Raw genomic sequence first — 15,975 nt, 5'->3', positions numbered from 1 at the left:
CATGGCAGATGTGAACCTAGGCTTAGTTGGAGGTAAACACAGAGGTCAATGTTTTTGGCAGGATAGCTTCTTAGAAGAGGACCTGTAAACTAACTCGAGCACATTTCATCCTATAATAGTCGCCCTGCCACGGATTCGGAAACAGTTGGAATTTTTTCTCTAGCCCCCACCAATCCTGAGCAATCAGTGATGTTCGTTTTGGTGCCAGATATCATAACTAGACTCCCTAATGGCAAGTGGGTGATGTTACAGAGGCGAAGGTGAGAGGGTGCGACAGAGCTCTGACACCGTCTGCGTCTTATTGGAGCTCAGATTTACGGCCCTTGCCTTCACCTGACACCACCCACATGACATTAGCAAGTCTAGTAATCAGATCAGGCACCAACACTAGCAGCACCGATTGCTCAGGAATGGTGGGGATAGAGGAATCCGTGAGGGGGCGGCTATGAATGAGCTTTACCTCGTGGTGTTAGTGAAAGGTCCTCTGTAAACCTCAGGGCAGTGAAGACGTCTCCAATACAACAAATCTCTTTTATTTCTTCCACAAGTAAATGACGGACATGACACAACAGTTAGACAAGGAGGAGGAGACATTTTAGGGTTTGAGAAAGAATTTGGAGATATCGGATCCGTACTTGGAGGCTGCAGAAATCTTCTTGGAGCGACTTCTCTCTTTTGCTTGCTGAGCTGTTCTCTGTGAAGACAAGAAAAGTGTGAATGTTACGAGGGGCCGTCGCTTACCCCCTGCAACTAACAGGGGGGTCCTGGATTAAGGAACATTAAGAGACATTTGTGTCCGGTGTTGCAGCTTAGCTCTGTCACTTTAAAAAAGCCGAGCTGCAATACCACACACTGCCTATGTATAAGAGGGGCACTGTTTCTGGAAAACAAAACCAAACTTTTTAAATCTTGGCCTATCCCTTTAATCATTACATGGTACAATCCAGCTGCCTCTCCGACACCATCTATACGTCCATTTGCCACTTGCTGGTTGTCGTCTACTTGTTTCTCAAGTCTATAACGTCCCAATCATGATAAAACTGACGGACACACAACTTTCCTAGAATCCTGAATGGAACATCTAGTGAAAAAGAGCAGATCGGATTAAGGAGGGCGTCACTATGGATTGGGATTAATGACTGTAATGGCGATACTGTTTGCCACCCAGCTTTCCCAAGGACAGATACAACCATTCTACAGTAATCCTAGACAGGTGCACACGCACTGCTGCCCCCTGGTGCTGTCCTTTGATCCCTGCCATCCACCCCGCCTCTGATCCTCACCCCCCGGGTGTCTTGCCCGCCCGTCTCCTCGCCCCGCAGCTCACATGCAATCGTTTACAGTTTTTCTCTATGAAATCTGTTTGAAGATTCTTCTTTTTTCCTTATCAAAAGCAAATCAAAGCGAAGCCGCGCGTCAAGTCTAATAAAGTAACCGCGAGCGCCGGCAGAATCGCGTGTCCCAACCAAAATGGCCTAATTGTACCCCAAATATCCCCAGGATCATTTAAAGGGGCCCTGCCTGGAAATATACCTAATATATACTAATATACACGACACCCTGATACTGCGCAGGTCCTACATGGCACAACATGTACCGGACTGGTATTAATGTTATGGCTGGTTACATAGCACTGTGATATCCATAGCCATTAGGATTACAATGTCGGCCAATAAACTAACCACAGGGGTCCGGATATTACACTCATGTGCGGACTCCGCGTGCCTGTAGGATCCTGTAATGACTTGTACTGTACAGGATGAGCGGCAGCTTTTGGCAGCGTCGCCCATTGACGGCCTCATCAGCCGCTCCTCGGAGCCTCTAAAGTTGTCATCAGGCGGTTATCTCAGCGGACAGGCGGCTGCCGCTCACTCCGATCGCCTCATTAGTGACAGAGAATTTCCAGAAATTAGAAAATGCAGATAACAAGGCGGCAGAAACACGGCCAGAAAAATCGTAAGAAAAATCATCCCAATTACAGAGCGGAGACGTCACTACAGCAGAACACGGTGCAGAGCGGCGGCGGGGGAACTGAGGACGGTGCTGGTGGTTGTGGTGCCTGTACTGAGACTCATCTAATTGTAGGTAATAAATACCTCAAGTCTATATCCTGTATTATACTCTAGAGCTGCGCTCACTATTCTGCTGGTGCAGTCACTGTGTACATACATTACATTACTTATCCTGTATTATACTCTAGAGCTGCGCTCACTATTCTGCTGGTGCAGTCACTGTGTACATACATTACATTACTTATCCTGTATTATACTCTAGAGCTGCGCTCACTATTCTGCTGGTGCAGTCACTGTGTACATACATTACATTACTTATCCTGTATTATACTCCAGAGCTGCGCTCACTATTCTGCTGGTACAGTCACTGTGTACATACGTTACTTATCCTGTATTATACTCCAGAGCTGCGCTCACTATTCTGCTGGTACAGTCACTGTGTACATACATTACATTACTTATCCTGTATTATACTCCAGAGCTGTGCTCACTATTCTGCTGGTACAGTCACTGTGTACATACATTACATTACTTATCCTGTATTATACTCCAGAGCTGCGCTCACTATTCTGCTGGTACAGTCACTGTGTACATACATTACATTACTTATCCTGTATTATACTCCAGAGCTGCGCTCACTATTCTGCTGGTGCAGTCACTGTGTACATACATTACATTACTTATCCTGTATTATACACCAGAGCTGCGCTCACTATTCTGCTGGTGCAGTCACTGTGTACATACATTACATTACTTATCCTGTATTATACTCCAGAGCTGCGCTCACTATTCTGCTGGTACAGTCACTGTGTACATACATTACTTATCCTGTATTATACTCCAGAGCTGCGCTCACTATTCTGCTGGTGCAGTCACTTTGTACATACATTACATTACTTATCCTGTATTATACTCCAGAGCTGTGCTCACTATTCTGCTGGTACAGTCACTGTGTACATACATTACATTACTTATCCTGTATTATACTCCAGAGCTGCGCTCACTATTCTGCTGGTACAGTCACTGTGTACATACATTACTTATCCTGTATTATACTCCAGAGCTGCGCTCACTATCCTGCTGGTGCAGTCACTGTGTACATACATTACTTATCCTGTATTATACTTCAGAGCTGCACTCACTATTCTGCTGGTGCAGTCACTGTGTACATACATTACATTACTTATCCTGTATTATACTCCAGAGCTGCGCTCACTATTCTGCTGGTACAGTCACTGTGTACATACATTACATTACTTATCCTGTATTATACTCCAGAGCTGCGCTCACTATTCTGCTGGTACAGTCACTGTGTACATACATTACATTACTTATCCTGTATTATACTCCAGAGCTGCGCTCACTATTCTGGTGGTACAGTCACTGTGTACATACATTACATTACTTATCCTGTATTATACTCCAGAGCTGCGCTCACTATTCTGCTGGTACAGTCACTGTGTACATTACATTACTTATCCTGTATTATACTCCAGAGCTGCGCTCACTATTCTGCTGGTGCAGTCACTGTGTACATACATTACATTACTTATCCTGTATTATACTCCAGAGCTGCGCTCACTATTCTGCTGGTGCAGTCACTATGTACATACATTACATTACTTATCCTGTATTATACTCCAGAGCTGCGCTCACTATTCTGCTGGTACAGTCACTATGTACATACATTACATTACTTATCCTGTATTATACTCCAGAGCTGCGCTCACTATTCTGCTGGTACAGTCACTGTGTACATACATTACATTACTTATCCTGTATTATACTCCAGAGCTGCGCTCACTATTCTGCTGGTACAGTCACTGTGTACATACATTACATTACTTATCCTGTATTATACTCCAGAGCTGTGCTCACTATTCTGCTGGTACAGTCACTGTGTACATACATTACTTATCCTGTATTATACTCCAGAGCTGCGCTCACTATTCTGCCGGTATAGTCACTGTGTACATACATTACATTACTTATCCTGTATTATACTCCAGAGCTGTGCTCACTATTCTGCTGGTACAGTCACTGTGTACAGACATTACATTACTTATCCTGTATTATACTCCAGAGCTGCGCTCACTATTCTGCTGGTGCAGTCACTGTGTACCTACAGAGGTTTCTCAGACAGGAGACGTCCGTTTCCCTCTGCACTTTCCGTACAATCTCCCTCTCTGGGGTTGTGTATATAAAGTGATACGAGGGGTCACCGGACAATACTGACCCCGGGATATTCTGATTTCCTGACGTATAAGTCACAAATTCAATTTGCGCAGTTAATGAATTTCTATCGCGGCACAGATCGCGGTCGCCGGGGTCAGACATTAATGACATTTTCTAAATGTCGGAGGAGTGGTCTTATGATTTATACATTAGGCGCAGGGTGAATAAATACCGTCCCTTTAAGGTGGAAAAAAACATATAGAAATATACATAAAATATTTCTATGATGTAGCAGAGCTGAATTGGTCTTTATCCACCTTAGAGTCTGTAGTGTCTTTACTTTGCAGACATAAATTGGACCTTTCTTCACCTCCCGTTCTTTTTATCCTTTAATAGCTCCCCTCCACTAATTCTGGCACAGTTGGAGTTTTTCCTCTAGTCCCCACCATTCCTGAGCAATCAATGCAGTTAGTGTTGGTGCCCAATATGATAACTAGACTCCTTATTGTCACATGGGTGGTGTCAGGCATGAGCAGGCAAGGAGGTGGGATTCTGAGCTCAGTGATAGGGAATAGGGAATGACTCCGTGTCAGAGTCACACCCCCTTGGCTGCTCCTGCCTGACACCACCCACTTGACATTAGGGAGTCTAGTTATCATATCGGGTATCAAAACTAAATGCATTGATTGCCCAGGAATGGTGGGGGCTAGAGGAAAGATTCTGACTGCACTGGAAACGGTGAAGGTAGTGAAAGGTCCTCATTAAAGGAAGATGCCAGACAAAACGGATACATTGTATCACTATACTGTGTGCAGGAGGCGGGGCATGACACAAGGAATGTCTTGGAATTTGTGCAATGCTCCGCCCCTTACTCAAGACATACTATAGCGGGGCTTAATGGTGTGGCCTTATATGCATTCATGTGCAGCAAAATTACACCAAAATTTTAGCACAAAGTAAGCCAACCATTGGTGATATAAAGTTAGATGACAACGCATGATATATGTCACCCGGTATCCGCCGCTGTATGGCATTGCTATGGGATAAGCTCTCTCTCAGCTCTGCTACATCTGCCCACACATCCCTATAACCCTGTAATTCGGCGCAGGGCCTCACCTCTCGATGGCACACGGTGCACAGGGTCTGCAGGTTATCCAGCGCGCACTGTCCTCCCCCGCCGTACACGGGTCTGATGTGGTCCACCTGCCAGAATTGGCCCTCCGTGGGGTTCCGGATCAGCTCATTTAACTGCAAGGAAGGATCAAACACAAGATCTCGTTACACGGCGGCGGCGGCGACATCTGACATCCTCCTATTTACCACCTCCGGGATGAATGGCTGTCACCTATAATGGTATGATGGTCGCTACGTGGACGCCATTATAACCGCAGTCTGACACCCATTGTCATGTAAATGTGACAGCGCTGGGAACATTGTACGGGGGAGAGTCAGCGAATAAAGTGCTAGAGTAACCCTGCGCATGTCAACTGGGTTTCTGCACTTAAAGGAGTTTTCCAGGATAAATAATTAATGAGCGACGCTTGGGAAAGGTCATCGCTTACAGATCGTCAGGGGTCTGATACCCAGGCCCACCGCTGATCAGCTATTGGAAGAGGTCACAGGTTGTAGAGTTCTCTACTTACCAAGCACAGCGCCGTACATTGTATACTGGCTATACTTGGTACTGCAGCTGTTCATTCTGTTGAATGGGACTGAGCTGCAATCAGGCCATGTGACCAATGAACGGGATGTACAGGGGGCACCGCTAGCACCTCACACAGCTGATCCACAGGGGCTTGGTCCATCAGACCCCGGCAATGACCTAAGGATAAATCATTAACTAAAAAGTCTCGAAAAGCCCATAAAGTATTAACAGTGTGGCCACTAGGGGTCAGAACACTGAACACTGGAGATCCCCCCCTCCCCCCCCAATATACCCCTCCCACTCAGGGGCAGATCAATAACTATAGAATAAAGGGTAGTGAGATGGTTGTGTCTGGTATCGCGGCTCAGGACTAATCACTGCAGATGTAATACCAGACACATCCTGCTGACAGGCGTGGCGCTGTTACTGGATGAACCACTTGCTAACAGCGACTCTTCAGACTTACTTGATTTAGGGGAAGCTGCGCCATCCAGGTGCTCTCCAGCAGTCCCTTCCTCTGACTCAAGGGGGCGTCCCGCACGCCCAGGAACAGCTCGTGTGCATTCAGACAGCACTGCTGGCACACGCCATGCTCCGTCTCAAACACCTTGGCCCTCATGTAGCTCTGATTGGAGCGGATCAGGAAGTCGTCCTGACATTTGCGGCTGCAGAAGCGATTGTCCCAGGCCGCCGCTTCATTCTGCGCCGTGAAGCGGGAGCAAGGATCCTGGCAGAAGACGCACAGCGGGTTCCCGGCGCCGTCCACCGCTTGCAGGTAGCCTTTACCTTGAGTGTCCGGCGGAGAGCCGGCGCCTGCCTGATCCTTGGACCTGATATTGGAGACATTAGAGTATGAGAATGCAGCGTCCCGGCGCGGCCATATAATAATCACTGGCTTATTACCGCCTCAAACTGTGAAACTAATAAGAGGAGAAGCCGCTCAGGAAGTCGCATCAGATAGGAGCGGGGAATTCCTGATATTGTGCATGTCGCCCATTGAGCCTCTTCCATTAAAGTCGCCATCCATTTCGCTCTAACCGCTGTCTGACTGCGAACCCCTGCCCCCTCCCCCGCTTAATGTGCAGATAGTCCATGGCGTGTAAGCTATATTTACCCTCGTACAACAGGAACGTTGCTGAATTATTTATTAACACGTTGTAAACAGTGAAAGAAGAGACGGACATGGAGGGGAGATCAGCGTTACACAGCCCGGGGTGTATACGGTTATACTAGATCCTGTACACACTATGTAGTCAGTATACAGGAGATCAGCGTTACACAGCCCGGGGTGTATACGGTTATACTAGATCCTGTACACACTATGTAGTCAGTATACAGGAGATCAGCGTTACACAGCCCGGGGTGTATACGGTTATACTAGATCCTGTACACTCTATGTAGTCAGTATACAGGAGATCAGCGTTACACAGCCCGGGGTGTATACGGTTATACTAGATCCTGTACACACTATGTAGTCAGTATACAGGAGATCAGCGTTACACAGCCCAGGGTGTATACGGTTATACTAGATCCTGTACACTCTATGTAGTCAGTATACAGGAGATCAGCGTTACACAGCCCGGGGTGTATACGGTTATACTAGATCCTGTACACACTATGTAGTCAGTATACAGGAGATCAGCGTTACACAGTCCGGGGTGTATACGGTTATACTAGATCCTGTACACACTATGTAGTCAGTATACAGGAGATCAGCGTTACACAGTCCGGGGTGTATACGGTTATACTAGATCCTGTACACACTATGTAGTCAGTATACAGGAGATCAGCGTTACACAGTCCGGGGTGTATACGGTTATACTAGATCCTGTACACACTATGTAGTCAGTATACAGGAGATCAGCGTTACACAGTCCGGGGTGTATATGGTTATACTAGATCCTTTACACTCTATGTAGTCAGTATACAGGAGATCAGCGTTACACAGCCCGGGGTGTATACGGTTATACTAGATCCTGTACACACTATGTAGTCAGTATACAGGAGATCAGCGTTACACAGTCCGGGGTGTATATGGTTATACTAGATCCTTTACACACTATGTATTCAGTATACAGGAGATCAGCGTTACACAGCCCGGGGTGTATACGGTTATACTAGATCCTGTACACTCTATGTAGTCAGTATACAGGAGATCAGCGTTACACAGTCCGGGGTGTATACGGTTATACTAGATCCTGTACACTCTATGTAGTCAGTATACAGGAGATCAGCGTTACACAGCCCGGGGTGTATATGGTTATACTAGATCCTGTACACTCTATGTAGTCAGTATACAGGAGATCAGCGTTACACAGTCCGGGGTGTATATGGTTATACTAGATCCTGTACACTCTATGTAGTCAGTATACAGGAGATCAGCGTTACACAGCCCGGGGTGTATACGGTTATACTAGATCCTATACATACTATGTAGTCAGTATACAGGAGATCAGCGTTACACAGTCCGGGGTGTATATGGTTATACTAGATCCTGTACACACTATGTAGTCAGTATACAGGAGATCAGCGTTACACAGTCCGGGGTGTATACGGTTATACTAGATCCTGTATATACTATGTAGTCAGTATACAGGAGATCAGCGTTACACAGCCCGGGGTGTATACGGTTATACTAGATCCTATACATACTATGTAGTCAGTATACAGGAGATCAGCGTTACACAGTCCGGGGTGTATACGGTTATACTAGATCCTGTACACACTATGTAGTCAGTATACAGGAGATCAGCGTTACACAGCCCGGGGTGTATACGGTTATACTAGATCCTATACATACTATGTAGTCAGTATACAGGAGATCAGCGTTACACAGTCCGGGGTGTATACGGTTATACTAGATCCTGTACACACTATGTAGTCAGTATACAGGAGATCAGCGTTACACAGCCCGGGGTGTATACGGTTATACTAGATCCTGTATATACTATGTAGTCAGTATACAGGAGATCAGCGTTACACAGTCCGGGGTGTATACGGTTTTCTGATGATACATTCCCTTTCAGGACGGTTCCATACGAGGATGCCGGGGGGGTCGGTTTAGGGGGGGGGTGTCGGTTTAGGGGAGGGTTGTTTTAGGGGGGGGGGGGGGTCAGTTTCGGGGGTCTCCCGCTGCCGTAGTCTCTAGATCACTGCCCATCCTCCGCTCTGTGAATCATCTCTCAGGCAGCGATTGATTCGGTCTCACTTTCTTGTCTTCATTACTTTGTCCAGAGCAGGAAATTAAAGCTAGATTTGGGGTCGCCCGTCTGCCTGGCCGATTGTTAATAATATGAAGAGCAAACTTCATTACACGGAGGACTGAACAATTAAAACGATGGCGGCACGGCCGCGGCAGCCCGCGCTCGCCACACACCATGGCAACACTAAATAGATCTCTTGTCTCCAGAGACACGGACATAACAAGTTCACACTTTGCTTCTTCCCGGCTCTGGGATCATCTGCTAATTCTCCAGTGGAGGGCGCCGCTGATCTCTGCTGCATCCCCCTCTACAGTCAACCCAAATGGATCCCAAAACTAAAACTTTTAGGTAAAAAAAAAAAAGTCATCTTTATCCTTATCATATACTCGGTGCTTTACATCATGTCCAATTTCAAGATCTCTGCCGGCTTCAGTGAGTGGAAACCTTCCCCCGTTCTCACAGCTGAGGGTCTGCTACAAATGGGCTGTCAGCTCTGCTTGCTCTCAGTGATCTACATGAATTTTCTATAGTTAAAAAACATTCCACTCCCTTGATTTCATCCTTCGATAGGCACCGCTACAAAGATTGCAGCACGGTTGGAATTTCCCCCCTAGCCCCCACCATTCCTGAGCAATCACAGCTGTTAGTTTTGGTGCCCAATAAGATAACTAAACTCCCTAATAACAAATGGGTGGTGTCAGGTAGGAGCAGGCAAGGGGGTGTGATTCTGAGCTCTGACAGAGCTCCAATCAGAGGTGGACCATGAGTCACGCCTCCATGCCTGACTCCACCCTCTTGTTATTAGAGAGTCTAGATAGCATATTAGGCACCAAAACTAACTGCGGTGACTGCTCAGGAATGGTGGGGGCTCCAGGAAAAATTACAACTGTGCCGGAATCAGTGAAGCAGCAGCTATTAAAGGATGCAAAGAGCTCAAGTCAGCGCAGGTGCTAAAAGGTTCACTTTAAAAGTTTGATAGATTTAATAGTTAATAAAATTTTACTGCAGTTAGAGTATCACTTTACTCCAAATCTCCTGCAGCGAGCGTTAAAGGGGTTGTTCCATGAATTCAACTTATTCCCCATCCACAGGTGTCTGATCAGTAGTGTTCTGACCACGGAGGACCTCTGCCAATCTTCAAGAGTTGGAGGTTCAACAACCCCTGATTGATAGGAGAGGCCGCTCCATTCTAAGCCAAGTACAGCGCTCCGCTCACTGTGCTAGTCCTATAAAAACCGAGAGGAGCGTCCACGTGTAGGACTACATAGGGGGGGGGGGGGGGGAATCATAATCCTGATTTCCAGTGGTCAAACCCCCAGCGATCACTTCTACCCATCCCATTATTCTGCTTGCAGTCACAACTAGAGGGAGCTCACTCCATATGGTTTTAAAGGGGTATTCCCATAACCCTTGTTCAGTGCCTGTTCACTTCCTGGTTTTCTCGGCACATTGGTGGGCGGGGTTTCATTTGCTCTGCTATCTGCTATGAGGGATTGGTTGTAAATGCATTACCACAGTATGAAGCTGATGTAGCAGAGCTGGATTTGAGTCAGCTTGCATTACATACAGAGGTAACGGACTCCTTATCTCAGCCAAATTCAATCAAACCAGAATCAGAAATGCCGAAGCTCTCACCTCCCCCCTCCCCTATCTGAGGAGCTCCGTTATTTATCAGACATACACAGCTCAGAGCTGCTGCCGAACACTCAGCCCCTCCCCCCCTCCTGAGAGCAGGCAGCTACATCACTTGGGAACTGAGCAGATAAGCCCAGGGGCCATAGAAACTGAGTGTAAACAATGAAGTGAATAAATTAAGATAGCGGCCAAACAAAGCAGTTATGATAAAGCAATGTATTTAGAAAAAGTCTTAAATCCACATAAACTAGCAGTATAGATAGGATGCTTGTGATGGGACAACCCCTTTAACATTGAATTATAAATTGTATACAGAAGGTTCCTCAGCTCCCTCTAGTGGCAGCTGCAAGTGGCAGGGATTTTACGTTCTGACACGTCAGCTCCTACGACATGCCCTGATGTAGTAAATTCATAAATTCCCTGTAAAATAACGACTTTAGGGCCCCTTTTCTTGCTGAATGTAACTGTTTGCCTCTGCAGAGGGTTTGGAGCTCTGTAACAGGAAAATAAAGTCCCAAACCCTATAAGGATGGATTAAAAAAAATGAATAAAAGTTGTTAGAAAATTTGCCCATCTTCTTGGTCTTGGGGCAGGGGAAGGTTATTGCACCCACCTAATACACTAACATAATAAAAGCGCTCAGATTTACAATGAAGGCTTTTATAGCTGTTGCGCACCCAGCGGCGGCGGCGGACGCCATCAGAGCGGGTTGTCTACCTGGAGCCCCACAAGTTCCGGATGGCAGGAGACAAGCCGCTTAGATTTTTACTTATTTGTTCCCGTTTTCCAAAGACGATTAAATAAAATAAAAAAAACCTTTAAGAAATGAAGGTGTCGAAAAAGCAAAAGTGAGAGGATGGCAGAGAGCGGCACAGAGGTGGGGCTGATGGCGGCAGCTGTCAGCGGACGCAGCACTTACCGCGTGGGGGGTCCCGCAGCCGTACCCGGAGACACCTTTTCTTTGACGGACGACGTGCGCTCCCTGCTGACAAGCCTCACGCTTCCCCCGCTGCTCTGAACTTTGCTTAATGAGGCGGCAGCGACATCTTCCTTGGTCAGGTACCTGCGAAGGAAACACGATCAACCAACAACATGTATGTGTGTGACACCCCATTACTCTGAGTAATGTTTTGTGGGCGATACAATGCTCGCACTTCATCATCGCTGCGTTACGCCGCGCCGCCGGCACTGCCGCACATTCCGGTATTTAAATATTGATTTTTTTTTTTCCGTTTCTGGTTTGTAAAATGTCGCCTTAAATTTTTAACTAGGAGAGAATAGTAAAGGTGCGGGCGCTGCTAATTGGGAAGCAAACAGCCTTGGACATTAGCGCTCGGGAGAGGGCGGCGGGCGGGGAGAGGGTGGCGGGCCGCACGCTGGGTAAGGGGGTCGTAAAACTGGAGGCGAGACTCATCTAATGCACTGAAGTACATCTGCTGGAAAAAAAGAAGTTTCTGAACTATTCAAGAAGAGTTGAACTTCCCGACACTGCAGAGCTGAGTTTGTCAGACATTGACATGACGTGTTACATAGGACTGGACATTGGCTAGCTTAGACTGTGTTCACACTATCATTAGAAGGTAGGCCCATTGCAAAAAGACAAGTTGGCTGATAGCAGAGAGCAATGGCTGACACTACTGCTCAGCTTAGGAGCGGTGTTGGGTCACGTCCCACTATGTCAGGTTTCGGTGTCGCGCCGCTGATGGGTTGCAGGTATTATCAGTTTTTTATGATTTTTCACAGATATTTTATTTTTAGCTGTTTTTTCTTCTCTATCACTAGTCTTGTGTTGCTTGGCAAGTCGATTCAATCAAGCACAGCGCGACAACTGAAACGGACAGAAAGTAACGCCGGCGACATGTGGTGGTAAAGAATTTTGACGCCACGAAAGATGGGCCACGAATTGGTAAAACAGCAGTTTGGGAACTCTTTGCTACATATTCCCTCTGTTATTACTCCTGGTAATGTATGGACTTTGGCATTGCCTCTGGTCAGTAGGGGGCGTCCTCCATTGTACAATGTGATCATGTCCAATCCGTATTGGAATGTGCAGGGACACACCCCTACCTGACAATAGGAATGGTAACATCCAGTTGTGGGTAACGTCACACGTAGGGTCGAGCGATCGGGATCGGCTGGAAAATGATCGGAAATCGGATTTTAAAATCCATCCTGAAATCTCAAGATCGGCTCAGTCCTAGTCACGTGGCGTAATTTGGTGCTAATTTCTAAGAATCTAGAAGGGTAGAACGCGCAACGGAAAACCGGAGGAGCGGAACGTGAAAACCTCAAATTCCAAATCCGTTTCCATTGCAGGAAATTCATATAAATTTATATTTCACCCAAGCTATAGTATAAATCCTGCAATAAAAAAAAAAATATCAAAAATGTTACGGCGGCTGAAACGGAGAGATGAGAAAAAACCGTAGCGGGTTATTAAGGGGTTAAGTAACCATCATACCTTATCTGGCAGCGGCTGATACTTATATATCTGTCTATGTACCGGTATGAGGGCCTGACATGGATGATCACAGGGAACAATAGCCATTCCCTGTACGAGAGATTGCCTTCAGGTTACCGTCCCTTTAAGAGAGGAAGGTTTCGCTCTCCTCCATACAGGTGAGGTCAGGCCGCCGCCCCATGCGGATTAGGATTATCGTCGCTCCTCAGGTGATCTTTTTATTTCTTAGTCCATACATATAATTTAAGAGGAAATCAATTTCCCCCATGACACGCAATTAACTCTGCGCTGACTGACATAATCCGCGCACACAATGGCGTTGATTCTCCTCCGGAGATTTGCGCAGGCACTTGTGGCTGTGACCCCGCTAAAGCCTCGTACCTCTTGGTGCTGCTGTGCGCTGAGTGCTGCTTGGAGAGTTCTCCTGCGGCGAGGACGGGGCTGCTGAAGATCAGGCCGCTCTTACGGATTGTTCTCTGCTTCATCGCCGTCAGACTGTTCCATTCTCTGACAAACCTGAGGACCTGGGGAGAGAAAGTGACAGGGTCAGCCGAGGAAATCAGCGGACGCCATTGAGACTGCGGCCTAGGAGGAGCCGTGCGAGACAACGTGTAAGTGGCGGATGACAGGAAAGACTAAATTAGACGGAGCAGCTCAGAGGGGTCACAGCGCCCAGGTCAACACACGGAGAGAAGTGTCTGGCGGTATGTCTGATGCCGCTTATCTCTAGTGATATGATCAAATGGGTAAAAAAAAAAAAAAATCCCTCACATACTCAGCACCAACATGTATATATATACTGTACATATCTAACCTCAGCACTACTACATCTGAATAAACTATTAGTCAGTCCACTTCAACCCTGCGACATCAAAGTCATAACAACATTAGACATGGTCGGCCCTACTAGGTTAGACAAAGTCGACTCTGCTACATTACATTAAGTCAAGCCTGTGATATTAGACAAATACAACCCTGCTACAAACTGAGATCTGCTACATTAGACAATCTCAAGCCCGTTCTATATCACACACAACCAATATCACAGCGAATATCTTCATTTATTTTGCTTGCAATGAAAAAACACAAAAGAGAATGAAAAAAAAGTCACATCATTGATCATTTTACACAAAACTCCATTAATGGTGCGGACAGAAGTATTGGCGCCCTCAGCCTAATACTTGGTAGCACAACCCTTAGACACAATAACTGCGCACAACCGCTTCCGCTAACCAGCAATGAGTTTCTTACAAGGCTCTGCTGGAATCTTAGACCCTTCTTCTTTGGCTCCTGCTCGCGTTCCCCCCTGAGATGTGAAGGGGGCCTTCTCCAAACTGCCAGCAAGAGATCTCTCCCCCTCCCCCACAGGTGTCCTATGGGATTCAGGGCTGGACTCATTGCTGCCACTTTACAAGTCTCCAGGGCTTTCTCTCACCACCATTTTCTAGTGCTGACCTGAAGTGTGTTTTGGGTCCTTGTCCTGCTGGAAGAGCCCTGACCTCTGAGGGAGACCCAGCTTTCTCACACGGGGCCCTACATGATGCTGCACAATGTGTTGGTCGTCTTCAGACTTCATAATGCCATGCACACGGTCAAGCAGTCCAGTGCCAGAGGCAGCAAAGCAACCCCAAACCATCAGGGAACCTCCGCCATGTCTGACTGTAGGGGGCGTCTTCTTCTCTTTGAAGGCCTCTTTTTTCCTGTAATCTCTATGTTGAGGCCTTTTCCTACTTTTGTCTCCTCTGACCAGAGAACATTCTCCCAGAACGGTTTTGGCTTTCTCAGGTAAGTTTTGGCAAACTCCAGCCTGGCTTATGTCTCTGGGTAAGAAGTGGGGTCTTCCGGGGTCTCCTACCATACAGTCCCTTCTCATTCAGACGCTGACGCTGGATAGTACGGGGTGACACTGTTGCACCCTCGGACTGCAGGGCAGCTTGGACTTGTTTGGATGTTACTCGAGGTTCTTTATCCGCCATCCGCACAATCTTGCGGTGAAATCTCTTGTCAATGTTTCTTCTCCGTCCACATCTAGGGAGGTTAGCCACAGGGCCATGGGCTTTACACTTCTTGATGACACTGCGCACGGTAGACACAAGAACATTCAGGTCTTTGGAGATGGACTTGTAGCCTTGAGATTGCTCAGGCTTCCTCACAATTTTGCTTCTCAAGTCCTCAGACAGTTCTTTGGTCTTCTTTCTTTTCTCCATGCTCAATGTGGTCACACAAGGACACAGGACAGAGGTGGAGTCAACTTTAATCCATTTCAACTGGCTGCAAGTGTGATTTAGTTATTGCCACCACCTGTTAGGTGCCTCAGGTAAGTAACAGGTGCTGTTAATTACACAAATTAGAGAAGCATCACATGATTTTTTCAAACAGTGCCAATACTTTTGCCCACCCCTTTTTTATGTTTGCTGTGGAATTATATCCAATTTGGCTTTTTGACAATTCTTTTTGTGGTTTTCCATTGAAGACAAATTAAATGACGATAATAATACCAAAGAGTTTGTGATTGCAATCATTATCTGGAAGAAACTGAGTAATATCTGACAGAATTGCAGGGGTGCCAATACTTTTGGCCAACACTGTACACATTACACTACATACACATTACACTACACACACTCAGCTCTGTTACACTGGACAAGTGATTTCTGCTACTACAAACTCATTTCCTCCCCTTATTCCTAAACTGAACAAACTCGGCTCTACCACATCAGTAAGACTTCGCTATACTATTTTGGGCACACTTTGCTCCAGCACTTGCCCCATTGCATTGGACATCAGTTCTATAATACCGCAGACAGACTCAGCTCTACTACATAAAACACACTGTTACACTAC

General features: G+C 46.6%; 1 protein-coding gene across 1 annotated transcript in view; it reads right to left on the bottom strand.

Annotated features, from left to right (window-relative positions):
• Positions 1 to 536: 536 nt before the first annotated feature.
• The window catches only part of ZRANB3 (zinc finger RANBP2-type containing 3), a 94,529-nt gene continuing 79,090 nt past the window's right edge, over positions 537 to 15,975 (bottom strand). The window contains exons 14-18 of the mRNA XM_075285659.1: positions 13,513 to 13,655; positions 11,590 to 11,733; positions 6,299 to 6,662; positions 5,304 to 5,435; positions 537 to 694 (exon numbers count right to left, since the gene is read on the bottom strand). Coding sequence (XP_075141760.1) covers positions 596 to 694; positions 5,304 to 5,435; positions 6,299 to 6,662; positions 11,590 to 11,733; positions 13,513 to 13,655 — 882 coding nt within the window. The 3' untranslated portion in view covers positions 537 to 595. The remainder of the gene's footprint in view (positions 695 to 5,303; positions 5,436 to 6,298; positions 6,663 to 11,589; positions 11,734 to 13,512; positions 13,656 to 15,975) is intronic.

This window comes from Leptodactylus fuscus, chromosome 8, assembly GCF_031893055.1.
Source record: "Leptodactylus fuscus isolate aLepFus1 chromosome 8, aLepFus1.hap2, whole genome shotgun sequence".
NCBI lineage: Eukaryota > Metazoa > Chordata > Amphibia > Anura > Leptodactylidae > Leptodactylus > Leptodactylus fuscus.
The sequence above is the reverse complement of the archived record's forward strand: the minus strand, read 5'-3'. Positions and strand labels throughout refer to the sequence as shown.